This window comes from Petaurus breviceps, unplaced genomic scaffold, assembly GCF_028583685.1.
Source record: "Petaurus breviceps papuanus isolate PSGF00001 unplaced genomic scaffold, PetGlider_PUasm1.0 90925, whole genome shotgun sequence".
Lineage (NCBI taxonomy): Eukaryota > Metazoa > Chordata > Mammalia > Diprotodontia > Petauridae > Petaurus > Petaurus breviceps.
This window is the reverse complement of record NW_027187380.1, coordinates 33,624,753-33,650,937: the sequence shown is the minus strand read 5'-3', so window position 1 is coordinate 33,650,937 and position 26,185 is coordinate 33,624,753. Positions and strand designations below refer to the sequence as shown.

Below are 26,185 nucleotides of genomic sequence, written 5' to 3'. Positions count from 1 at the left end.
TGTTTGGTTCCTTCCTTCCTTCCTTCCTTCCTTCCTTCCTTCCTTCCTTCCTTCCTTCCTTCCTCCCTCCCTCCCTCCCCCCTTCCTTTCTTCCTTCCTTCCTTCTTTCCTTCCTTCCTTCCTTCCTTCCTTCCTTCCTTCCTTCCTTCCTTCCTTCCTTCCTTCCTTCCTCCCTCCCTCCCTCCCTCCTTCCCTTCTTTCTTTCTTTCTTTCTTTCTTTCTTTCTTTCTTTCTTTCTTTCTTTCCTAGACCTGTGAACTCTTATGTGTAATAAGCTCCAGGTAAGGAACATCCTCTATCACTGCAAATTTGCAGCTATTTTGCAACTTAAGAGAGTAACCAGGACTCATGATAAAAAAAAAATGCTATCCACATAAAGAGAAGGAAGTGATGGAATCCAAATGCAGATAGAAGCATACTATTTTTCACTTTATTTTTGTGGGTGAGTGGTTTCATGTGTTTCTTCTCTCACAATATGACATATGGAAATATGTTTTACAAGACTGCACATATATAACATGTCAAATTGCTTATTGTCTCAGAGAGGGGGGAGATGAGGGAGAGAGGAAGAACATTTGGAATTCAAATTTTTAAAAAGTGAATATTAAAAATGGTCTTTACATGTAAATGGGCAAATACTATTAAAATACTGCAAATTTTTAAAGAGAGAATTGCCTGGTGAGAAGTTAGCTTGACTTACCTAGGGTCACATAGCCAGTATATGTCAGAGGTAAGAAATGAAACCAAGTCTTCTTGTCTCTAAGAACATTTCTCTCTCAATTATAATGCACTGCTTCTCACTAAACCACATAATCCTGTTTTAAATGCCATTGAATTAAAATACTAGAAGAGCTCCTGAGAGGTAGTTTATTTTCATTGTGTTTCAAGGAAAGGCTCCATTTAAAGGAACTGAAAATTTGAGGACGATAACTATCTATCATTTTTCTGAAAATCTCTACTACTAATATATTCCAGACCCAGACCAGCAACTTAAAAGTTGTACTTTAAATGTAAGACTCTTGTCTACAACAGATGTTAATGGTGTCTAACTCCATTATATAATCTTAGCAAATGCCATTACTTTGACCCAATTATGTCTACTGGAATCACTGTTAATAGGAACTCATCAATGGGTAAAGGGTGGGGGGACAGCAATGACCTATAGTATTATTAGTGTTGATACACAGAATTGCCTGTAGAACCCAAGTTAGCATCCACTCTCTGGGAATCCAAACTACCAGTGTGAATAGTAGTTGGGGATCAGCCCAGAAACAATGCTACACAGAAATATAGATAAGATGCTCCAAGCTCATGCTCTAAGACAGTAAAGGTACCTGAACTGAAACCTAACTTCTGTAATGTAATAAGCTCATTTCCTCTTAGGCCTTGCTCTTAAGAAATGCAAAACAACTTCTCACCCCTGATTCTATTGAAGCAGGGAGACCATTTAGGAAGCTATTGCAGCAATCCAGGAAAGGGGTGATGAGACCTCTCTCCCCACTTTTCTCTATGCCTCTGTTTATCTTTGCCTCTGTCTCCTTCTAGAGGCAGCTAAGTAGCACAGTGAATAGAGTGCTTGATTTTTAGTCAGAAAGACATGAATTTAAATCTGACCTCAGATATTTATCAGTTGTGTGACCTTTAACCTCTATCTGCTTCAGTAAAATGGGAACGACAAGAAAACGAATCTCCCAGGGTTGTTGTGAGGATAAAATGAGATGATATTTGTATCTTAAGGTACTATAAAAATGATAAATGTTGTTATTTCTCTCTCTACATGCACACACATATACATATGCACACACATATGTATATATATGCATATATGTATATGTATGTATGTGTATACCCACATGCATATGTATATATAGGGGCAGATAGGTGGTGCAGTGGATAAAGCACTGGGCCTGGAGTCAAGAAGATTCATCTTCTGAGTTCAAATATGGCCTCAGACACTTACTAGCTGTGTGACCTTGGGCAAGTCACTTAACCCTGTTTACCTTAGTTCCCTCATCTGTAAAGTGAGCTGGTGAAAGAAATGGCAAGCCACTCCAGTACCTTTGCCAAGAATACCCCAAATAGGGTCATGAAGAGTTGGACATGACTGAAATGATTGAATGACAAGTATATATGTGTGTGTGTGCAAACATTGTTTTGAGCTTCTTGTGAGGATAAACTAGGAGGAAATAAGCAGTAGGGATTCATGTTGGACCTCTGCTTTTTTCAGAAAGAACAGATACCCTTAGCTTGGGTCTGGCAGAAACCTCTCTAGATTTGCTCCCTAAGGATCAAAACTCTGAGACTTGCCACCACAAAGGTCAAAGGTGGGCAATGTACAAGCTTGTCTTAGCCTTTTTCTTTTTCAGCTATCATATGGTTGGGTACCCTAACCTTAACATGTCTGGACATCATCTAGCACACTTATAAAATCTTCATCACTGCAGGTAGGACATGTCAGATGCAAGGGTCTGCTCTTTATGGTTCAGCTCTATCACAGCAGTTTGAGACTGAGTGAAAAACAATTTTTGTATAAAGAAATTAACTGTCAAAGGACAGAAGACATTGCCTCTTTTATAGGTGAATAGTTTTGTGCCTCAAGTAAATGGGAAAAGAACTTTAATTTAGTTGCTAAAATGCTTTTTTTAAAAAACAACAAAAAGGGGGGCAGAGCCAAGATGGCAGAGTAGAAACAGGACTTCTGCAGGGCTCCTGCTTCCACCTCCTCCAACACATGTAAAAAATGACTCTAAAAAACTTTAGAGTATTAGAACCCACAAAGTGACAGAGATAAACTAACCTCCTGCTGAAGACAGCCCAGCAGGCTGGCAGGAAGGGGCCAGCACAGCACTCTGGGAGCCAAGGCTAGCCCCATGTGAGCCAAAGGTTTTAGCCTCAGGGCCCTCTGACCAGCCACAGCTAGAGGGATGTCAGAAGAGTAGACCACCAACAGCTGTGGTAGTTTCCAGAATTATCAACCCATAAATTCCAAAAACAAAGTGGGAGGTGAGTGGACTTTGGGACAGGGAGTCTGGGAGTGCGGTCTGGCCTCTGCCCCCAGAGGGAGAAGTGGCTGAGGCTCAGTGGCTGCCTGCCTGCAGATTGTAGGGGGACCAAGGGACCAGTCTGAGGGGTAATTGCTCTTGCTTTAACCTGCTTGGATCAGGATCCCTATCTTGTGTGGAGGTCCTGGGGTGCGTGACCAGTGTGCCAGAACCAGTGGAAGCTTCTGATACCTTCTGCAGCAGAGAAAACTCCAGCATTTGGGACAAAGCTCCCCTGTATGGTAGCAGAGTCCTACTGTGGCAAAAAGCTCAAAAGTCAAGTAATTGAGTGGCAACATGAGCAAGCAGGGGAAGCAGGGCAAGCACATCAGTCTGACTTTGGATTCCTTCTTTTGGGGACAAAAAGGAAAAAGGTATGGAGCAGAAGGAAGACAACAAAGTCAGAACTCCTGCACCAAAAGCCTCCAAGAAAAATATGAATTGGTTACAGGCCATAGAGGAGCTTAAGAATAATTTTGAAAACCAAATAAGAGAAGTGGAGGAAAAATTGGGAAGAGAAATGAGAATGATGTAAGAAAATCATGAAAAGAGAGTTAACAACCTGACTGAAGAAAATAACACCTTAAAAAATAGACTAATTCAAAAAGCCAATGAGGAGAATGCCTTAAAAAGCTAAATTTTCCAGGTGGAAAAAGAATCTCAAAAGTTCACTGAAGAGAATCATTCCTTCAGAATTAGATTGGAGCAAATGGACACTAGTGACTTTATGAGAAATCAAGATACTATTAAACAGATCCAAACAAATGAAAAAATAGAAGGCAATGTGAAATATCTCATTGGAAAAACCACTGACCTGGAAAATAGAACCAGGAGAGATAATTTAAAAATTATTGGACTACCTGAAAGCCATGATCAAAAAAAGAACCTAGAAAACATCCTTCAAGAAATTCTCAAGGAAAACTGTCCTGACATTTTAGAATCAGAGAGCAAAATAGAGGTTGGAAGAATCCACCAATCACCTCCTGAAAAAGATCCCCAAAAGAAAACTCCTAGGAATATTATAGCCAGGTTGCCAGATCAAGGAGAAAATATTACAAGCAGTCAGGAAGAGACAATTTGAATACTGTGGAAACCCAATCAGGATAACATAGGATCTGGCAGCTTCTACACTGGGGGATCAAAGGGCTTGAAATATGATATTCCAGAGGTCAAAGGATCTGAGATTAAAACCAAGAATCACCTACCCAGCAAAACTGAGTATGATGTTTCAGGGGAAAATATGGTCATTCAGTGTGAAGTGCCCACCAGAAATTATACACCAAAGCCCCCTTAAACCTGCTAGAGGGGACCCCTACTAGGTTCCTTGGAAACCACCTAATAGGCTCCAATAGTAAAGAAATGTTTCACCTGTGTTGCTAGAAACATGCCACAGATTCCCACAGATTCAGGTCTGTTTCACTTCAGTAGAAATAATACTAAGGCTTTGCTTCAATAGGAATAATACTGAGAATGCTTTGCTTCAATGGTAATAATACTGAGAATGCTTTGCTTCTATAAGAATAATATTGAGAATGTTTTGCTTCAATAGAAACAATGATAAAGACACTGAACCCCTTAGAAACATATTCTCTTGCTAGCAATCACATTGTCTATAAAATTATGTCTAACTGAAAGCTCAGGGCTGTCTTTCAGTGTGAGAGGAAGTCCCAGCTTGTTAATAAACACTCCTATCAAATCATAATTGGCCTAGCTGTCCTGGTATACTTGGACAGAATAGAGGACTTTCAAGCATTCTTGATGAAAATTGAATAGAAAATTTGACATTCAGATACAAGAAGCAAGAAAAGCATGTAAACAGGTAAAAGAAAGCAGGTAAACAGGGAAAAGAAATCATAAAGAACTTATCAAAGTTGAACAATTTACATTCCTACATGGAAAAGCGATAATTGTAACTTATGAAACTTTTCTCAGCATGAAAATAGTTGAAGGGAATATAAATGTGTGTGTGTATATATATATATATATATATGTATGTGTGTATGTATGTATACATACACATATGTCTATATAGGAGGGTATATGGTATATGAATATATATGTAAGTGTGTGTATATATGTGTATAGGTATACATAGACAGAGGGCACAGGATCAATTGAATAGGAAGGGATGATACTTAAAAGATAAAATTGAGAGGTGAGAGAGGAATATAATGAGAGGTGATGGGTAGAGACAGAATGGGGTAAATTATCTCATATAGAAGAGGCAAGGGAAAACTGTTACAATGGAGGGGAAGAACAGGAAGGCAAAATGGAATGAGTCAATCTTACTCTCATTGAATTTGGCTTAGGGAGGGAATGATATACACACTAAATAGGGTATCTCACCATACAGGAGAGTAGGGGGGAAGTGGATAAGAGGGGGGATTACGGAAGTGAGGGCAGGTTGGGGGTTGGGAAGTTGGAAGCACACACTTTTGAAAAAGGACAGGGTCAAAGTAGAGAACACAACAAGTGGGGGGTGGGATAGGATGGAGGGAAATAGAGTCAGCCTTTCACAATATATTCACTATGGAAATATTTCACATAGCTTCACATGTACAACCTATATTGAATTGCTTAAATTCCCAGTAAGGGTGGGTGACGATGGAGGAAGGGAAAGAATCTGGAATTCAAAGTTTTAAAATCAAATGTTTTTTTTAAAAAAACATATGCATATTATTGGGGGTAGAGTCAAGATGGCAGATAGAAACAGGACTTCCACACATCTCCTGCTTCCACCTCTTCCAATTCACGTAAAAAAATAACTTTTAAACAAACTTTGGAGCTACAGAACCCACAAAATGACAGAGAGAAGCGAACTTCCCACTGAAGACAGCCAGGCAGGCTGGCAGGAAGGGACAAGCACAGTGCTCTGGGAGCTGAGCCCAGCCCCCCATGAGATGGAGGTTTTAGCCTCAGAGAGGCCACAACCAGCCACCAGCTGGACAGACTTCAGATCACTATCAGCTGTGGCAATTTCCAGAATTATCAGCCCATAGATGCTAAGGACAAAGTGAGAGTTCAGTGCAGTGTGGACTTTGGGAACCAGGAGCTTCAGAGTATGGTATGGCCTTTACCTTTAGAGGGAGAAGCAGCTGAGGTGCTGCAGCCATGCAGCTACCACCATGTGGCTGCTTCAGAGCTCCTGGACTGCAGATTGCCAGGGGGACCAAGCGACCAGTCTGAGGGGTAATTGCTCTTGCTTTATCCTGCTTGGATCTGGATTGCTGTCTAGGGTGGAGTTCCTGGGGTGCATGACCAGTTTGCCAGAGCGTGTGGAGGCTGCAGAGAGGGCACCCAACTAATAGCTCCATCAGCTGCAAAAGCCCCCCTCTCTGGTAGCAGAGTTCTACTGTGGCAATAAGCTCAAAAGTCAAAGATGAGTGGCAACACGAGCAAGCAAAGTAAGCAGAGCAATCTGACATTAGACTACTATTTTGGGGACAAAAAGGATCAAAGCATGGAACAGGAGGAAGACAACGAAGTCAGAACTCCTGCACCAAAAACTTCTAAGAAAAATATGAACTGGTTACAAGCCATAGAGGAGCTTAAGAAGGATTTTGAAAACCAAATAAGAGAAATGGAGGAAAAATTGGGAAGAGAAATGAGAACGATGAAAGAAAATTATGGAATGGGAGTCAACAAGCTGACTAAAGAAAATAACACCTTAAAAAATAGACAAACTCAAATGGCAAAAGAGGTTCAAAAGGGCAATGAGGAGAAGAATGCCTATACATATTATTTTTTTTTACATGCAACTGGGAAATAAGATATACAGGCACTGGGACATAGAGATCCATCTTGCCCTACTGGAAAGTTGGAGGAGGTATGGGAGAGAATATAGGAGAGAGAAGATTGGGGGAGAGGGTATTCAGTGGGATAGCTGTTTTGGGGTGGTGGCTAGAAGAAAGTTGGGGAGAAAATTTGTAACTCAAAATCTTGTGGAAATGAATGATGTAAACTAAAAGTAAACATAAAATTTAATTAAAAAATAAAAAACAACAAAAACAGTTTTCAGTTGGGACATGAGCAATTTATAGTGTAAGATGAAGTACAGTATCAACATAGAGACTTAAATCATCTTGTAAAAGATGTAAGGTAATGTCTCATTTGTATGTGAAAAATGTAATGTTTTAAAGGGGGAGGGAAAAATTATTTATTGAAAACTGATAAAATGTGAGTGTTAAAAAAAACAGTTTTCAAGGACACAAGTTGTGGAGGACCATTCTGAGACAGGGCATTGTGGTCCCTGAGCTAATTTGCATATAACTCTTATAAAACATAAGAGGAAAAACATTACAAAATGAAAAATCACAAGTGTTTGAAAACTGTAGGATAATTGAATAAGTATTTCTTGATTTGGTCAGTTTTTACCTTATAAGTAAAAACTGACCAAATCAAGAAATACTTATTTAATAATTTAAATTAAATACTTATTTAAAATTTAACCTTATAAGTAAAAAGTGAGCTGTTAAATACCAGGATACTCAGACTTAAGCCATTGAAAGCTGTTGAAAAAAAACTGTCCAAAAGAAAAAAAGAAAGAAAAGGTGAAACGATCAAGTGTGTTTGGAGTGGTCAAGATTATGAGCAGAAGCAAGACTCAGCAGGGAACAGAAAACAGCTTTGTCATAGCTCTGTGATGAGAGTAAGAGCAGCCAGGTGAAAGAGGACTTCAGCTATGGAATTCCTGCTTGACTGAAGAGTCTGGAGCTCATTGGAAGAGTGATTAAGTTATAGCTATTTCCCTTTGGCATGAGTATAGTGTGAGGTAAAGACCCTCCCAAGTGCCTCTGGTCTAAGAGAGAAAAGTAGAAAGGGGAAAGGCAACTTTTGCAATTGCATCACTGTATGAAAAGACATATTGAGATCTAATTACACAGTAAAGAACCTTTGTGAGGGGAGAGTTCTAAGCTCATCTGTCTGGCCTAGAGCATCAACTTGATGAACTTTGTCATTCTGTGACTTAAAGAATTGCTTTTCAGCAATCTAATACTTTTCCTATACCCTCCTGAGCCTGATCATAAATTGAAAGAATTGTTCATGCCTTTTCCATTCAAGAACAGAAGAAAGGTGATTTGCCTAAATAGAGAACAGTAAAGATCAGAAGAGGAACAGCAGAGAAGAGCTTTCTTTTATTCATGTGTTCATGAATTAACCTATAACATCTAGGCCTATAGTCCAGAGTTATGTTACTCAATGCATAGCTTTCCTACATTCATATGCTTCTCAATTAGACTTTTGTGTGTGCCCACTCTCCCACAGATGCTGACTACATTGGTGGGAAAATATAACCCAAGTCTATTTATATTGTGGTTTATTTTTTTATTTCTGTATTTAACTCATGAATACTCCGCTGATATCAGTATTTCTTTTGTCCCATTGCTAAGTAAACTTATGTTTAAGATCTAAAAGAATCATTATGGTAAGTGGCTGGTTTTGTGTAAATGAAGAGTTAAAGTAGTGAATAGGGATAGTATATCCACTCACAATACCCTTAGGATTCTGAGAGATATTGAATGTAGGCATATTGTGATGGCCCTTCCTGGGAAACTAGATATTTAAAAGGGAAGACAGACAGCCAGATAGTGATTAGGCATTAACATATACCGGGTAGAGAGGTAAAAGGCACCACAATGTGGAAGGTCCACATCAAGGACATCTCAATTTGAGCTACTTTGGCAGTGGTCATTTACTCTACAATAACTCCATAGTTCTAGGATTCAGGGTTCCCCAGTGAAATCCCCAGGTTTTGTTTGGTTTTGTTTTAATTTCCAATTTTCCAATAAGTCTAAGCAAATGAGTGGCTTTGGGGCAGATGTTGGCAGCTCATATGTTTTGCTAGCCTTTTCATAAATGAATTCCTCAAAGTCTCACAAGATGAAAATGAGCCTACTCAAAGTTTTAAATCTTGTATAAAACACAGAATGTTTTCCTTACATCTGAAAAGGTGAAAACACAGACTGATCAAGACAGGCCCTTATATCTCATCTTTGTAATTTTCCCATGAATACTAAAAATTTGCCGAAGTCCAAAAGGGGGCACACGGTTATATCCTTACAGTTATGTACCAAGTGCTAGTCAATGTGGTATAGTGAATTGTAAGGTTGTCTCAAAGTTAAGCATTCAAGTCCCAGCTCTGACATATACAGATAGCTTTGCTATATGTAAGTCATTCCACAGACATCTTCATAAAGCAATTTTTACCTAATGCAAATTTGCCCAAGGACATGGAAAAGTGGGACAGGGGAAGAGGGAAAGCAGGAAGGGGACTGTGTGCCTATGGAGGGAGGGATGAAGGATTCAAGGACATGTGGGTGATGTAGACAGAGAAGTAAGAGCAGGAAGAGGAACATATTGGGGTATGGCCAGAACTGGGAGGAAACACATTGCGGGGAGGTTAGAAACCAAGGAAGGGGGCAGGGCAAAGGTCTTGTCTCTGAACCAAGAGCTAAGGGGCAGGAGTGCAGAGAGCATAGTACAGTGTAGTAAAGTTAGTATTGCACAACAACTATGTCGTTAAGTTAACATAAGTGGGGGGTGGGGTTTAGTATGTGGATTTCTTCCAGAATTCTCCAGATAAAGTCGAATTTACTTACTTAAAGCTAGAATTATCTGTACTTCTTATGTGACCCTGAGCAAATCATTTTACCTCTCAGTGCCCCAGGAGACTTTAAGACTCTTAAGGCAAGCTCTTTAAGTTGCTTGGGCTAGTATAGATATAGACCTGTATCCTGCATTGGTAGAGAGAATTTACTCAACAGGAAGATTTCCCTATCTTATCCCTATTATATATTATATATAATATATATATTACATATATATCCCTATTATACATCCCTAATATATATATTATTATCCCTATCTTATTTCCCTATCCCTATAATATCTCTGGTCTTGTCCCCCCCTCAAAAGAAATGTGTATCTATTCCTAGATATACTTTGCTTTTGTGATGTTGGTGCTTGACACCTTTGGGTCCTCTACTTAAGTAATAGCTGACATTTATAGAGTACTTCAAGATTTGCAAAACATTTTCTATACACTAGTTCATTTGATACTCACAATGCTGTGAGGTAAGTATTATAGGCATTATTACTCCCATTTTACAAGTGTAGAATCTGAGGTTTAGAAAGGCTAAATGAAAGTCACCCAGCTAATGTCAGAGTTTGGATTCAGATCCTATCTCTGTCACTGTGTTTGTCATGACTTTAAGTCCTGCTTTTTCTCTAAGAAAGTATGCATAAGCATGACCATGAAGCTTTTGGCATCTGTTGTTTCTTAGACCTGAGTCATATTTCTCAATAAGATTTTAACCATCCTTAATAAGATTTTAACCATCCTCTCCAATGCCCACCTTTGCATTGAAATGATTACTTATTTTTTTAAAAGCAATTGGGGTTAAGTAACTTGCCCAAGGTTACACGGCCAGTTATTTTGTGTGGGTGTTAAGTATCTGAGGCCAGAACTGATCCCAGGTCCTCCCAACTCCAGGGCCGGTGCTCTTACTCACTGTGCCACCTAGCCACCCCAAAATGATTACTTATTAATGAACGTGTTCATATAATTTAATTTGGATGACCTTATCAAGTCATTTACAGGATTTCTTTACTTCCTCATTCCCTGCAACAGGTAATGGAACATGAGCTATAGTTATCTTCATGATGATATTTTTACATTTACTTTTCATGAGAACCTCAATGCTAGATGATTGATTGTATCATAAAATGATGCTTTGGACTCAATGACTCCATCAGCTCTTTTTTTATTTTTTGAGATTAGGTCAAGCAATCTCCCTGCCTTAGTTCTTTCAGTAGCAGGGCATACACCACCAGAAACGAAGACACCAATTCTTCTAGTTGCTTCTCCAAGAAGATCTTATGAGACATTGTTCCATTTATTTTCAACTTCCTTACCTCTGATTTTATTTGTTATGAGAATGGCATCACTGGTATTATTTAGTTTCTCCAGAAGGAATTCAGCTTGGCCTTTGGACATTTAGAGTAGTAATAGTTGTCATTCTTAGCACCCTCTGACCCATTTTATTGGACCTGGTTTATGAGAATTCACCTGATCTTGCCCAGATGCAGAACCATGATATCATTTCCTGGCCATTTTCATGGCATGCTGCTACCCCCTTTCCAACTCTACCCCCACATATACATCAACACTACCATTCTATAGAATTTCCACCTCAAAACTCTGTTTCCTTAAACTAGATTCCCCAATAGTTCTTCCTTGACCCTTGGGCTTCCTTTGAAATATGATACTGTTTCTTTCATAAAAATGTGTTTCTCAAAAAAGAATTTAAGTAAAACAATGAAAACTTAAATACTATGCAACCTTTAGCAGAGTTTCTTAACTTTATTTGTGTCATAAGCCCTTTGAAAGTCTGGTGAAACCCATGGACCCCTTCTCAGAATAATGTTTTTAAATGCATAAAATGAAATACACAGCTTTATGAAGGAAATCAAAGGTTAGTGAAAATAAAGATATAATTTCTTCCTAATTCATGGAGTCCCTGAAATGTATACATAGACCTGCTTTAAAGCAAGTAGTAATGAAAAGAAAATTCTCTCACACACAAATAGGCTCTATCTTTTATATGCTGGACTTTCTAATACTCCCACCCTTTTTCTAACTTTCTCCTCTATCCACAGGATTGTCAGAAAGTGATTTTGAATTACCTCTCCAGCCTTTAAAGGAGTTTAACCCTCTTCCCATAACTTCTACCTTCTCTGTCATTTTCTCTTGAGGGATAAGAGAAATCACATCCAACCTGATTTCATCATGTCCACTAGATTCCAACCACACTCTATCTATACTCAGTCCCTCAAGAGGCACTAAACATTTTGATTGTTGATTAAAATGATTAAGAGAATAAAGTTACTGGAAAGAGAAGAAGAGAATATGTCCTTACTGTGACTGAAAGTAATATTGGTCCTCTGATGATCCACCAGATATTCATATTTTTATTTGTCCCCCAGCACCTATGAAGAAATAGCACACAAAAGGGTAGGCTTAGAAATGACTAAGATATCAAAAGAAAAAAAATCCCATGTCCTCTAGACATCTCATTGCAGAGTCTACTATTTTCCACAATCAACCATATAAAGCAAAGCATAAAATGTTGGGGGAAGACACTGTCTAGTTTTAAAGAAGGCTCCTATATTTTACTAACACAGGCAAATATCAGCCATCAGATAGGACAGGAATGGCAGTCTGGGAGGTGTCCAGTGTAAGGTACTGACTATATGGGAGTGAAATTGACTATAGAGCCAAGGAAGGCATCCTCACAGCCTGATCAAAGTGGCAGAAGTGGGAATAGGGATGGGGCAGGGAGGTCTTTTAAGATAATAAGGACAGTAATAACAAGAACTGTGATGCTCCCTTCTATTCTTATGCTATGTTCAATTTAGTAAAGTAATTTCAATTCAATTCTGCAAGCATTTATTAGGTGCCTACTATTTACAAGGCCAATGTGCTAGGAACCGGGAATAGGAAACTTCAAAATGTCACAGTTAACTGTCTACAGCAACATAGAATAAGCAACATAGAATAGGAGAAAGAAAGAGTGATTAAATTCAATGAGCATTTATTAAGAGCATACTATATGCCAGGTACTAAATTAGTTGCCAGGGATACAAAGACAAATCTGTAACAGTTTCTCCTCTCAAGGAGTTTACTTTTTATTGGCGGAAAATATACATGTATAAGTAAATACAAAATACCTACAAAGTCATTTCTGGAGAGAAGACACAAGTGAAAAATAATGGGAAGCTTGTGAAAAATAGAACAGGGGGTCCAGAAAATAAAATGGAAAGAAAGAGAAGAGTGGAATAGAGACCCAAAGGGTTGGAGTAGGGGGAAGAGGGAGACATGGATAGGTAACAGGGAGAAGGGAAAGGAGCTTCAACCTATAGTTAAGAAGCACAGGGGTTCTGAGGAAAGTCATAGAGGCTTGTTATGCCCATCATAGCAGCAAAGGTGATATTGAATTGATTCTCAGTCCCTGAGAAAGAGACAGAAAAGTGGTAGGAGGAAGGAAGAAATGAATAGGGTTATAGCAGAGAAGCTTACAGAATCACTACAGGTTTTATTACAGACAAGAAAACTTGGGCTGAAAACCTGAAGCTTCAGACAGTGCCTCTCAATCCCAGGGGCAGAGCCCAACATTAACATAGAGTTAAAAGTAAAGAAATAGGCAGGAAAAGTGAACAAATAACACAAAAGAATCTAAGCATGGAAAGTTATTATGGTGACAGGGAAGATCAAAGCACAAACTCAGAAGACAACAAAGTCAAAACTGCTGCATCCAAAGCTTCAAATAAAAAAGCTGAATTGGTCTCAGCCCCAAAATGAGTTCCTGGAAGAGCTCAAAAAAGATTTGAAAAATCAAATAGGAGAGCTAGAGTAAAAAATGAGAAAAGAAATGAAACTAATGCAAGAAATTCATGAAAAAAGAGTCAGCAGCTTGTCAAAGAAAGCACAAAAAAATGCTGAAGAAAACAACACTTTAAAAAAAAGAATAGATCAAATAGTAAAAGAGTCACACAAATCCACCAAAGAGAAGAACTCCTTTAAAAAAGCAGAATTGGCCATATTGCAAAGGAGGCACACAAACTCAATGAATAAAATGATACCTTAAAAATCAGAATTGAGAGTTGCAGGATATAAAATAAACCCACATAAATCATCAGCATTTCTATATATTACGATCAAAGTCCAACAGCAATAAATGGAAAGAGAAATTACATTTAAAGTAATTGTAGAGAATATATAATATTTGGGAGTCTACCTGCCAAGACAAATCCAGGAGCTATATGAACACAATTACAAAATAAATTTCACACAAATAAAGTCAGATCTAAATAACTGGAAAAATATCAGTTGCTCACAGGTAAGCCGAGTTAATATAACAAAAATGACAATTCTACCAAATTAATTTACTTATTCAGTTCCATACCAATCAAAGTACCAAAAATTATTTTATAGAGCTACAAAAAATAATAACAAAATTTACCTGGAAGGACAAAACATCCAGAATATCAAGGGAATTAATGAAAAGAAATGCAAGATAAGGTGTCCTAGTTGTATCAGATCTTAAATTGTATTACAAAGCAACAATCATTGAAACTACTTGATACTAGCTAAGAAACAGAGTGGTGGATCAATGGAATAGGTTAGGTACACATGACACAGTAGTCAACGACTGTAGTAATCTACTGTTTGATAAATCCAAAGATTACTGGGATCAGAACTCACTATTTGACAAAAACTGCTAGGAAAACTAGAAAATGGTATGGCAGAAACTAGGCATAGATCAACATCTTATACCATATACCAAGATAAAGTCAAAATGGGTATATGATTTAGATATAAAGGATGATACTATAAACAAATTAGGAGAGCAAGGAATAGTTTATCTGTCAGATATATGGAGAATGGAAGAATTTATGACCAAACAAGAGACAGAGAACATTATGAAATGTAAAATGGATAATTCTTATTAGATTGAATTTTTTTTTGCACAAACCAGGTCAATACACCCAAGATTAGAAGGGAAGCAGAAAACTGGGAAACAATTTTTATAGCCAATGTCTCTGATAAAGGCCTAATTTCTAAAATATGTAGAGAATTGAGTCAAATTTATAAGAATACAAGTCATTCCCCAATTGATAAATGGTCAAAGGATATGAACAGGCATTTTTCAGAGGAAAAAAATTAAAGCTATCTATAGTCATATGAAAAAATGCTCTAAATCACTATTTATTAGACAAATACAAATTAAAACAACTCTGAAGTACCACATTACACTTATCAGATTGACTAATATGACAAGAAAGGAAAATGATCGATTTTGGAAGGGATATGGAAAAATTGGAACACTAATGTATTGTTGGTGGAGTTGTGAACTGATCCAACCAGTCTGGAGAACACTTTGGAACCATAAAACTGTACATACCCCTTGACCCAGCAATACCACTTCTGCATCCCAAAGAGATCATAAAAAAGAGAAAAGAGTCCATATGTGCAAAAATATTTATATCAGCTCTTTTTGTGGTAGCCAAGAATTGGAAATTGAAGAAATGGCCGAACAAGTTGTGGTATATGAATGTAATGGAATACCATTGTTCCATAAGAAATGATGAGCAGATGGACTTCAGAAAAACTTGGAAAGACTTACATGAAAGTGATGCTGAATGAAGTGAGCAGAACCAGGAGAACATTGTGCAATGACTAACTTTGATAAACTTAGCTCTTCTCAGCAATACAAAGATCTTAAATAATTCCAAAAGACTCATGATGGAAAATGCTATCCACATCCAGAGAAAGAACTATGGAGTCTGAATGCAGATTAAAGCACAGTATTTTCCCTTTTTTCTAATTTCTTCTTTATCTTTGTTTTTCCTTTTGACTCTAATCTTCCTTACTACATGACTAATGTGGAAATATATTTAATATGATTGTACACATACAGCCTATATCAGATTACATTCTGTCTTGGGGAGGGGAGAGAGAAGGGGATGAAAGGGAAGAAAATTTAGAATTCAAAATCTTATAGAAGGAAATATTGAAAATTAAATGTGTGTGTATGTATGTACAAATAGAATTAGGCAAATAGAAGCAATAAAACAAAATCAAAAGAATGAAAAATATAGAAGACAATATGAAATATCTCATTGGAAAAACAACTGACCTGGAAAATAGACTGAAGGGAGAAAATTTAAAAATTATTGGATGAACTGAAAGCCAAGATAAAAAAAGAGCCTAAACATCCTCTTTCAGGGTGGCTAGGTGGCACAGTGAATAGAGCACCAGCCCTGGCGTCAGGAGGTCCTGAGTTCAAATCTGGCCTCAGACACTTAACACTTACTTTCTGTGTGACCTTGGGCAAGTCACTCAACTCCAATTGCCCTGACTTCCCCTCTTTAAAAAAAAAAAAGGTAAACAGGAAAGAGACATCATAAGAAATTTTAAAAGATTAAACTGTTTATCTCCCTACATGGGAAGATGATAGTTGTAATTCCTAAGAACTTTCTCATTATCAGGGCAGTTAGAAGAAGTATACATAGACAGAAGACTCAGGTGTGAGTTGAATATGAAGATATCTAAAAAATAAGACAAAATTCAGGGTTAAGAAAGAGGAATGAACTAAGAGAAGGATAAAGGAGAGTTAGAATGGGATGAATTATCCCACATATTAAAAAAAAACCATGGGGCAGCTAGGTGGTCCAGTAAATAGAACACCAGCCCTGAAGTCAGAAGGACCTGAGTTCAAATCAGGTCTCAGACACCTGACACTTAACTAGTTGTGTGACCTTGGCAAGTCACTTAACCCCAACTGCCTTACCTTCCCCTCTCCAAAACAAATTATCCCACATAAAAGAGGCATGAAAGAACTTTTACAATGGAGGGGAAAATGGGGGATGTGGATAGGAGCACTTGAACCTTACTCTCATCAGAATTGACTCAAAGAGGGAATAACATATACACTCAGATTGGTATAGAAGTTTACATTACCCTATAGGAAAGTAGGATGGAAAAAGGATAAGAAAAGGAGGTGGGGGAGTTGATAGCAGGGAGGGAAGTAGCAGGAAGTAAAACATTTTTGAGGAGGTACAGGGTGAATGAAGAGAGAGAGAGAGTAGAATAAACAGAGGGAAAATTGGATGGAGAGAAATACAATTAGTAACCATAACTGTGAAATAAAATTTACAGCAAGTTTTTTTTTTCTGATAAAGGCCTCATTTCTCAAATGTATAGTGAATTGAATCAGATTTATAAAAATAAGAGCCATTCCCCAGTTGATAAATGATCAAAGGATATCAACAGGCAGTTTTCAGACAAAGTAATCAAATTTATTTATAGCCAAATTTTAAAAATGCTCTAAATCACTATTGATTAGAGAAATGAAAATTAAAATAACTCTGAGGCACCACTACACAACTATCAGATTGAGTAATATGACAGAAAAGGAAAATGACAGATATTAGAGGAGTGAGGGCAAATTGAGACACTAAGTCACTGTTGGTAGAGCTGTGAATTATGAAGTGCAACTGGAACTATGCCCAAAGGGCTATAAAACCATGTATACCATTTGATCAGCACTTTGACCCAGTCTCTATCCCAAAGAGATAAAAAACAAAAAGGAAAGGGGTCTATATATAGAAAAATATTTATAACAGATTTTTTTGTGATAGCAAAGAAATGGAAATTGAGGAGATGCTCGTCAATTGAGGAATAGCTATACAAATTGTGGTATATAATTGTGATGGGATACTATTAAACTACAAGAAAATGAATGTCAAGCAGGATGATCTCAGAAAAAGACTGCAAAAACTTACCTGAACTGATACAAAGTGAAATGAGCAAAACCAGGAGAAGTTTGTACACAGTAATAGCAATATTGTATGATGATCAATTGTGAATGACTTAGTCTTAGCAATACAATGATCCAAGTCAATTCCAAAGGACTTATGATGAAAACTGCTATCCATCTCTAGAGAAAGAAATGATAGAGTGCAAATCTAAGCATACTTTTTTTTCTTTATTTATTTTTCTTATGTCTTTTTTTGGTTTTCTTTCACAACATGACTAATATGGAAATGTTTTACATAGATATATAACATATCTAATTGCTTGCTTTCTCAATGAGAGAGGAAGATGGAAGGGACAGAATTTGGAACTAAAGTTTTTGTTTTTACTGGTTGATTTTTTATTTTGCTTTTTGGAGGGCAATTGGGGTTAAGTGACTTGCCCAAGGTCACATGGATAGCTTTTGTGTTAAGTGTCTGAGGCTGGATTTGAACTCAGGTCCTCCCAACTCTAGGGCTGGTGCTCTATTCACTGTGCCACCTAGCGTCCCCTAGATTTTTTATTTTTAAAAAAGATTTTATTTATTTGCTTGTTTTTAGTTTTCAGAATTCACTTCTATAAGACTTTGAGTTCTAAATTTTCTTCCCCTCACTTCCCTCCCCCTTCCCCAAGATGGCATGCAATCTGCTTAGGTTATACATATACAATCATATTAAAAACCACAAGAAAGAAACAAAAAAGGAGAGAATAGCATGCTTCAATCTGCATTCAGACTCCATAGTTCTTTCTCTGGATGTGTATAGCATTTTCTATCATGAGTCTTTTCTTAGAATTTTGTATTGCTTAGAACTAAGGCTATCAAAGTTGGTCATCACACAGTGCTGCTGTTACTGTGTACAATGTTCTCCTGATTCTGTTCATTTCACTCAGCATCAGTTCATGTAAGTCCAGGTTTTTCTGAAGTCCACCTGTTCATCATTTCTTATGGAAAAATAGTATTCCATTATATTCATATACCACAATTTGCTCAGCCATTTCACAATTGATGGGCATCCCCCCAATTTCCAATTCTTGGCCACCACAAAAAGAGCTGCTATAAATACTTTTTTTATATGTGAGTCCTTTTCCCATTTTTTTGATCTCTTTGGGATGCAGACCTAGAAGTGGTATTGCTAGGTGTAATGGTAATGTATTTTTGCTTAATGGGAAGATCTTTCCCATCCATTAATAGGCCCATGTGACCTTCTTGAGTCACATGGAAGCCTGAGTCACATGAGTCTGTGGTGGGAAGAGCTTGCTGAATAGGTGGAGCAGAAAGAGTGGGGCAGAGGTCAGAGGAAGTTGGTCAGAGTAGCTAGAGCTGAGGGAGGGAGAGGAAGCAGGCAGTGAACTGTGAGTATTTGTTTGTGGGAAGACCCTAGCAAGGGGAAGGCTTGGGGATGGCGATGCCCTCTGCATTGCTATTGTGTATAGATTTCTTTGTTGTTATGATGGATTTAGCTTTCTGGTGTGTGAACAAACGTTTTGGTGCTGTCTTCTGTGTGGAGAGTAATATTTTGCAATTCGGAATTATATTGGCATATTCATAGATATCATAAGTACTGTAAATATTGCATTGGAACTACATTTGGCAATGAGGATGGGATTGTAAAATATAAGACCTCTATTTGGAGCCAGAAGGGCTTTAGAGAGAGAAATGGATATCTTAAGATGGGAGGATTTACCTTATTCCTTCCTAGCAAGAGAATGGGCTAAAAGCACATAACTCTGTGAAAACTGGGAATCTCAGCTATGCAAAGGAGAAGCTAGAGATTTGGAAAGATGTTTGCAAGGAATACTAATAGAACTGGGGAAAAAAACTGGCAGAGGTATGTAGGAGAAGCTGGGCCTTGTTAACAATTATGTGTAAAAGCTGCTGGAAGAGAAAGCTCAGATAGAAAGGGAGATGACTGATTTGCATGAGAATCTTTTTGTGCCACAGCATCTGGGCTCTCCTTGGAGCAAGGTAGTCAGGTAGTAGAAGAGAGGGCTTTTGTGGGTTTGGTTCAGAAAAAGAAGAAAAAAATGAACAAGAGGAAAGTGCAACACCCTTGCACAAACTGGGCCTGACTGGGGCCCAGGCACCAGGAAGGAGAATACATTGCAGGAAAATGAAATAAAGTTATATGAGGAAGCTTTTACAAGTACAGATGTTTGCCCCCTACTAAGAAGAAAGCAGGAGAACCAGGGAGGCCACATGGTGTTTAGGGAGGAAATTAAGGATTTTACTCATCAAAAGGTCACTGATATATTAAGTCAATTCACCCAAAGGTTGGGAGAATCGTTAGTGTCTTGGATGGTGAGAATCAGTGATGAGGGGGCCGGAGGAGTATAGATAGATAACTTAGATTGCTTGAAATTTATAGGCATTAGTCAGAATCATTTTGTACAGCAAGCTTTTAGAGATTACTGTATGCAAGGAGACAACAGTGAAACAAATCTTTTAGTTTTAACTGCCTATGGATGTCAACCCCTGTCCATGACTGTGATGTGTCACCCCTGGACCTGGCTTTGATCAACCTCTGGATACCAGCTAAAGAACTGACCTCTCAAATGGAACCTCTTGGGGCAGGAACAGCTCTTCATCCAATTTCAGCAGGAAGTAGTTATAGAAGAAGAGACCTTTGTCCCTTACCCCAAGATTTTGGGCCCCATTCATTCAAGGAGGAAATGATAGGGTACTTGTGCTCAAGTCCCACCCTAAGATATTGCTTTATGTGCTTATTTTGTGTTATCCCTGTTATATTGTTATAAAGTCCTGTTGACATGACAGTTACTCCTAAACTCCCATTAACATAGGTGATGGATACTAAAGATCTCAGGGCATAACGTAATAGTAATGTATTTTTCCTTACTGGGAAGATCTTTCTCATCCATTAATAAGCCCATGTGACCTGCTTGGAGTCACATAGAAGCCTGAATCACATGAGTCTGTGGTAGAAGAAGCTTGCTGAATGGGTGGAGCAGGAACGGTGGAGCAGAGTCCAGAGGAAGTTGATCAGAGTGGCTAGAACTGAGGGAGAGAGAGGAAGCGGGAAGTAGACTGTGAGTTCTCATTTGTGGGAAGGCCCTAGCAGGGAGAAGGCTTGGAGATGGTGGTACCCTCTGCATTGTTCTTGTGTATAGAATTTTTTTTGTTGCTATGATGGATTTGACTTTCTGGTGTTTGAATGTTTTGATTTTGTCTTGCATGTGGAGAATCTATTATATTTTGCAATTCAGAATTATGCTGGCATATTCATAGCAACTATTGGTGCTGTGAATATTGCATTGGCACTATACTAGGTCAAAGGGTATGCACAGTTTAAAGTCCTTTGGGCTGAGCTCACTTAACACATACACACACATAAAACTAGCCATGTGACCTTGGGCAACTCACTTATCTCCAATTGCCCTACCTTTCCCCCTCCAAAAAGCAAAAAAAAAAAAAGACAGATAATAAAGTATCAAAGTATGGGTAGGCCTGAGGCTTGTATGTCTAACATAGGTAGATGAGGGGCAAGCAGTCAGGCAATTTTTGACACATAAAGAAGTATGGTAAGTGATTCAATTACCAGCATTGGATTGTGCAGTTTACTCATTAGTTATATACATACCCTGTGTTTTCCATCTTTGCTCGAGTAATCCACCAAGGGACAACATACAAAACAGGAAATGCTGGGGAGAAAACAGAGGTGGGATTTTAAGAGAATTAAGATCAAATCCATTGCCTCCCACGTCAGCCAGCCAGGACCAACAACATTAGTTCAGAACATGAGAAATGCCTAGGGCCTTCAAGACCCTTCCCCTCCCCCCACCTTTGTACAATTAGAGCTGTCCAGGAATGGCATAGGATGGCTCCTGAACTGATAAGCTGCTTGTCTCTGGATATCTTTCAGCAGAGACCAGATAACTTCCTATGGAGGATGACATGAGTAAAAGTGTGAAGTTGGACTGGATGACCTCTATAGCCACTTTCTAGTCTTAATATTCTATGACTCTTTGGGGGGCTATGCAGAAATTGTTCTTAGTCACATGACAAGTATGCTATAACTCAGCATTTTAGCAAAGTAGAGGGAGATAGATGCCCTCTTACCCCTTCAAAATAAGAGGAAAATGCAGGCAGAGATTCAGGTTGCTTAAGAGCCTACATTTCTTTGATCAGGTTAATAATGGAGTCATTTTAGAAAAAGTCCTGAAGTTTTTCTAGAGAAAAAATTAATTTCCAACCTGTCATTAATGACCACTTAATGAACATTGGGTATTCAAAAAAAATTTTAACCAATTTCTTTCTTGTCTGTGGTGTTTTCTCTCACTGTATCCTAAGTCAGTAAACTTTTTTTTTTATCTCACTCTCTTGAGCCTCAGTGGCAGAAATGTGAACACATGGTTTACTTACCCCAGCCTACCAAAATATATCTGGGCAAGAAACGTTTCTGTGAAAGTACTAAAGGTCCCAGTAGTGTGTGAAGATAAATGCCTTCAACTAAAAGCCACGAGTAATTGGCTCCAACAAAGTAGTGAAGAAGAACTTGTGCAGCCCGACAAGTGGATGAAGACTGGAAGAGGAAGGGAGAAAGATGATGATTTTTATCTTAATGTCAGGGAGAGGTCTGGCAATGTGCTCACCTGGCATGAAGACAAACAACCAGGGTTTCAACTTTGCCTCTGTTGCCTACTACTGGTGTGACCTTGGAAAAGGCACTCAACCTCTCTGGATTGGTGCCCTAGTCAGAAAAAAACAAAAACAAGAAAAATTATCTCTAAAGTCCCTTTCAACTCTGAATTCCATGATCATATGAACTAATTTCTTTCTGCCTCCAAACCATCTACTTTTACACACACACACACACACACACACACACACACACATATGTGTAATTTATCCACCTTGATCCTTTCTCCAGAAGAAGCTGTGATGACTGAAAAATCCCAAGAGACAGTTTCTAGGTTATTAATAATTAATATATTAATTAATCTAACTAATAATCAATAAAGTGATAATCATTGGTCTCTCTTGACAACCAAAGAACCAACACGAATATTACTGAATGCTTAAATACCTTTGGAAAAGGGCATAGCCCTGACAGGTAAAAATCAACCCGGACTGGTGAACAACTAATTAGAGAATAGACATTAATGAGGAAATGGGTTAAAAGTCTTCATCTCCTTCTGATGAGAACATGGCTTAATCATGAGACTCAGCTGCCTCCACCAATCTGGACAAAGGAATCCATCTCAATCCAGACAGCTGTGGTTGGTTTTCTTCTTCATGAACTGGGTAACCCTAGATTCCAGTGAAGGGGTACAAAGGCATAAATGGTGCTTTGGGGCTGGAATTCATCTAGATTAGAGTCAGTTCACAGTATAAAGTAAATCTCTTCTTTAGGTAGGGTCCTATCCAAGATCTTGAAACATGTACCCCAAGGATTAGGCCAATCTCATTTATCAGCCTTGCCCTTGAGACTGGCTAAACAATCTACAGGGGCTGGTCCCTGAATGAGGAAATGCAAAGGAAAAAATCTTAATACAAATTTAATAATTGGTTATTAATATAATAACTTCTCTCAAATCAATGCTTTTATGGTCAGGACTTTGTCCCATGAGCAATGGGAGTGGGGGGAAGAAGGGTTGATTCTTTGGAGCAGGAGAGCAATATTTCATAAATAATCACCAACTTGTTTTTTGAAACTTCTGGCATACCAGAATATAATATGGCCCTAATCTACATCTTCAACCTTAACTCAATTTACCCTAGCCAAATGATAACTTATAAATGTCGTGAACATTCCTTGCTCTAAGATCTTGATGACATTCTTTCTTCTGTCTAAAAAACCTTTTCCCTCATCCTACATTCTATTATGTCTATGTCTGACTCACTACTCAAGATCCTACTAAAGTCCCATATTCTGTGTAGGGTCTTCCCAGACAATTACAACCTTCTATAGTCTAGTAGTCATGACATAATCAGGGGTGTGGGAGAGAGGTTGAGGAGGAACCAAGCAACTAAACTTGGAGTCAAAAACCTGAAGTTTGAATACTGACTCTGCAGTTTACTGATTGTATAACTTGGGACAAAGTCACTTAAAGACTCAATTTCCACATCTATAAAATCTTAGGATTATACTGAAAGTTACCTCTGCTCCTTTCCAGCTATGACTTTCTATGATGGTTGCCTCCTCCATATTACATGTTTAGTGCTTCATCATAAATCCTTTTGCACACATACTAAACTGCAGACTTCTTGGACCTAGCTTGAGTGACTTGCATAAAATAGGTACTTGATAAATATCTGTTTTTGAGAATGGTGATGATGTAAATTACCTCTGAGAGGTAGGACATCCATCCATTTTCATCATCTGGCCTTTTCGAGTAGGAATTATGTACAATGATGTCCTTCACCAATATAGCCACAGCTCGAAGCATGAAGGAACCAAACAGATTCATGTGGATATAGTTGCGAGTACAGTGAACTCTTCTAATGGAGAAAACAGAAACACGAATGGCTCCAAGGATACAAGAGTGACTCCGTTCCTCCAAGAGATATTCCCTTATATGACGCTGAACCTCCTAAGCATTTAGTCCGCAAAGATATATTCAACACTTACCATCTGTTGTACATACATTGTTTTAGGAGCTGGAAATACAAAGAAAGGGTCCCTGAACTCAAGGAATTTATATTCTATTAGAGAAATGATGTATGGATGTATAATATATATTTAAATATATGTGCATATATAGTGTGTGTAATTAAATATATACATATATGTATACATCATACAAATACATAAGCATATGCTATACACACACACACACACATATATTTAAAAGTTTGACTAAAAGTTAGCTTGAGGAAGGGCTACTTTCCCTTGATTTGGGTCTATATGTTTTGGTAAGGCAATGAAGACTAGTAGGACCAGGGTGGTGGGCAGAACTTTCCAAACTCTTACACGGCATAAAAACTTCTTTTCTTATGAAGCAGAACCTGCTCTGAGGTCCAACAGAAGCACCTAAAGTTTGTGGTTTGGGCCTGAGATGGATGTAGAACACCTGTGGGAGCCTAAAGATGGTAGTGGGAGATCACTTCAGTGGCAGTTAGTTGTAGTGCCCATCATTAGAACCTGGAGATTCTGGTTCCCTCCTGGGAAGTTTGTGATAGGAAGAAAAGAGAGATGACTGGCTAGACCAAGCAATATTTAGAGCAAGCCCCTCCTCCCCCCAGGGAGACTTTCTTTTTTATTTTATTCTGAACTTATGAAATAAAAAAAAACATCTCCATAACATAGTAGAATACCAAAAAAAGATGATGGCACATGAAACTGCAAATCTATTTTGTAAAACTTGCTATTCCTTTTAAATACATAATAAAGCTATTGTGTAACTTTTTCTCTTCCTCCCAAGGAGACTTTAGGCCCAATTAGATACTGGTCAATATCAGAGATTGAAAGGCAACATGGGAATAGATTTAGAGTTACAAAAACCTACCCTGAGGTAGGTTGCTCACAGAGTCTTTCTTTTCTGAAGAGATCCAAATCCAGTACAAGTCAAGTTGACTCTGGAATGCATTGCTCCCAGTAACTGTGTAACATATTTAACTTTATAGATACACAAAGCAGGGTGGTACATTATATCATAGAATCATAGTATTTAAAGCTAGAAAGAACCTTTTTATGGAGGAGTAAATGGAGGCCCAGAAAGGGAAATGATTTGCCCAAGGTCAGCAACCAGTGAGTGAGACAGGCAACAAAACTTTGTCGTCTAGAACATGCCCTTAGATTTCCAGTTCAGTGTTCTTTCTGTACCATGTACTATACCATGCTTCATGTTGTTACTAGTTGAGACTAAATAAGGGCCCTATCAAGGTAATTTGGAGAATAATTTCTGACTCTGGGTCTGCTATTTATTATCAAGATTACTGAATGACTTATACAAAGAATTCCACTACCAATTCCCACTCTTTCATTCCTCTCTGGTCTCTAATCCTGACTCTCTGAACTTTTCTATTGCTTCATGAAGCATATTGCTTCATGCTTCAAGAGCATTCCTCACCCTGAAACCTCTGTTTACCCACTTTGATCTGGAAATTCTTCCACCCCTGCAGGCCTTTTCTCTGATTGGTCAGTTCTTCCCAGAACCCCCCTTTTCAAGGAAGATCCAGACCAGCCATACTTGTTCCTTCGTTCTTCTCCGGACACCATTCCTAACTCTCCAGATGTCTTCCTTCAACATGCCCCTACTTTGATACTGATTCTTCTTCCCCCTCTCCTCCACACAAACCCTACCTCCGTTTCTCCATCCCTTTCCCAACACACATACCCTACTTTTGCTTCTTTTAAGCTTCCTTTTATATGTTTTCTTCTCACATTGGAATGTAATCTCTTTCCATGAAGGGACTGTGTTGTGTTGGTTTTTTTTTTTGCTTCTATTTGGATTTCCAACATTTAGCACAGTGCCTGGCATACAGTTAGCACTTAATAAATACTTGTTGACTTGAATTCCCAACTCTACCATGAATTTCACAATAGACTTGCTCCTTTCTAGAGATTTTCTCTAAGGTCAGTGAGACAACTCCAAATAACAAGATAACAAAAGAAGACAAACATATATGTAATTTGTAATAAGCTCCTACAAAGCTCATCATAGGAAGTCTCACTCACCTTAGACACAGGAGAATTATGAGGGCCAAGAAGAGGGAAATGAGTGAGAGGGAATATCCCAGGGTATACATTATCTGCAAAGCTGAAAGCAATGTGTGCTTCTCATCCTGTGTATGGAGATAAAGACGATGAAGACCAATGTTAAGTGATGA

The 26,185-nt window shown here is 38.3% G+C and overlaps 1 protein-coding gene across 1 annotated transcript in view; it reads right to left on the bottom strand.

Annotated features, from left to right (window-relative positions):
• The window catches only part of GLP2R (glucagon like peptide 2 receptor), an 86,045-nt gene that overhangs the window by 34,825 nt on the left and 25,035 nt on the right, over positions 1-26,185 (bottom strand). The window contains exons 5-9 of the mRNA XM_069075998.1: positions 26,034-26,131; positions 23,701-23,854; positions 21,776-21,935; positions 20,994-21,054; positions 11,960-12,029 (exon numbers count right to left, since the gene is read on the bottom strand). Of these exons, the coding sequence (XP_068932099.1) occupies positions 11,960-12,029; positions 20,994-21,054; positions 21,776-21,935; positions 23,701-23,854; positions 26,034-26,131 (543 nt within the window). The remainder of the gene's footprint in view (positions 1-11,959; positions 12,030-20,993; positions 21,055-21,775; positions 21,936-23,700; positions 23,855-26,033; positions 26,132-26,185) is intronic.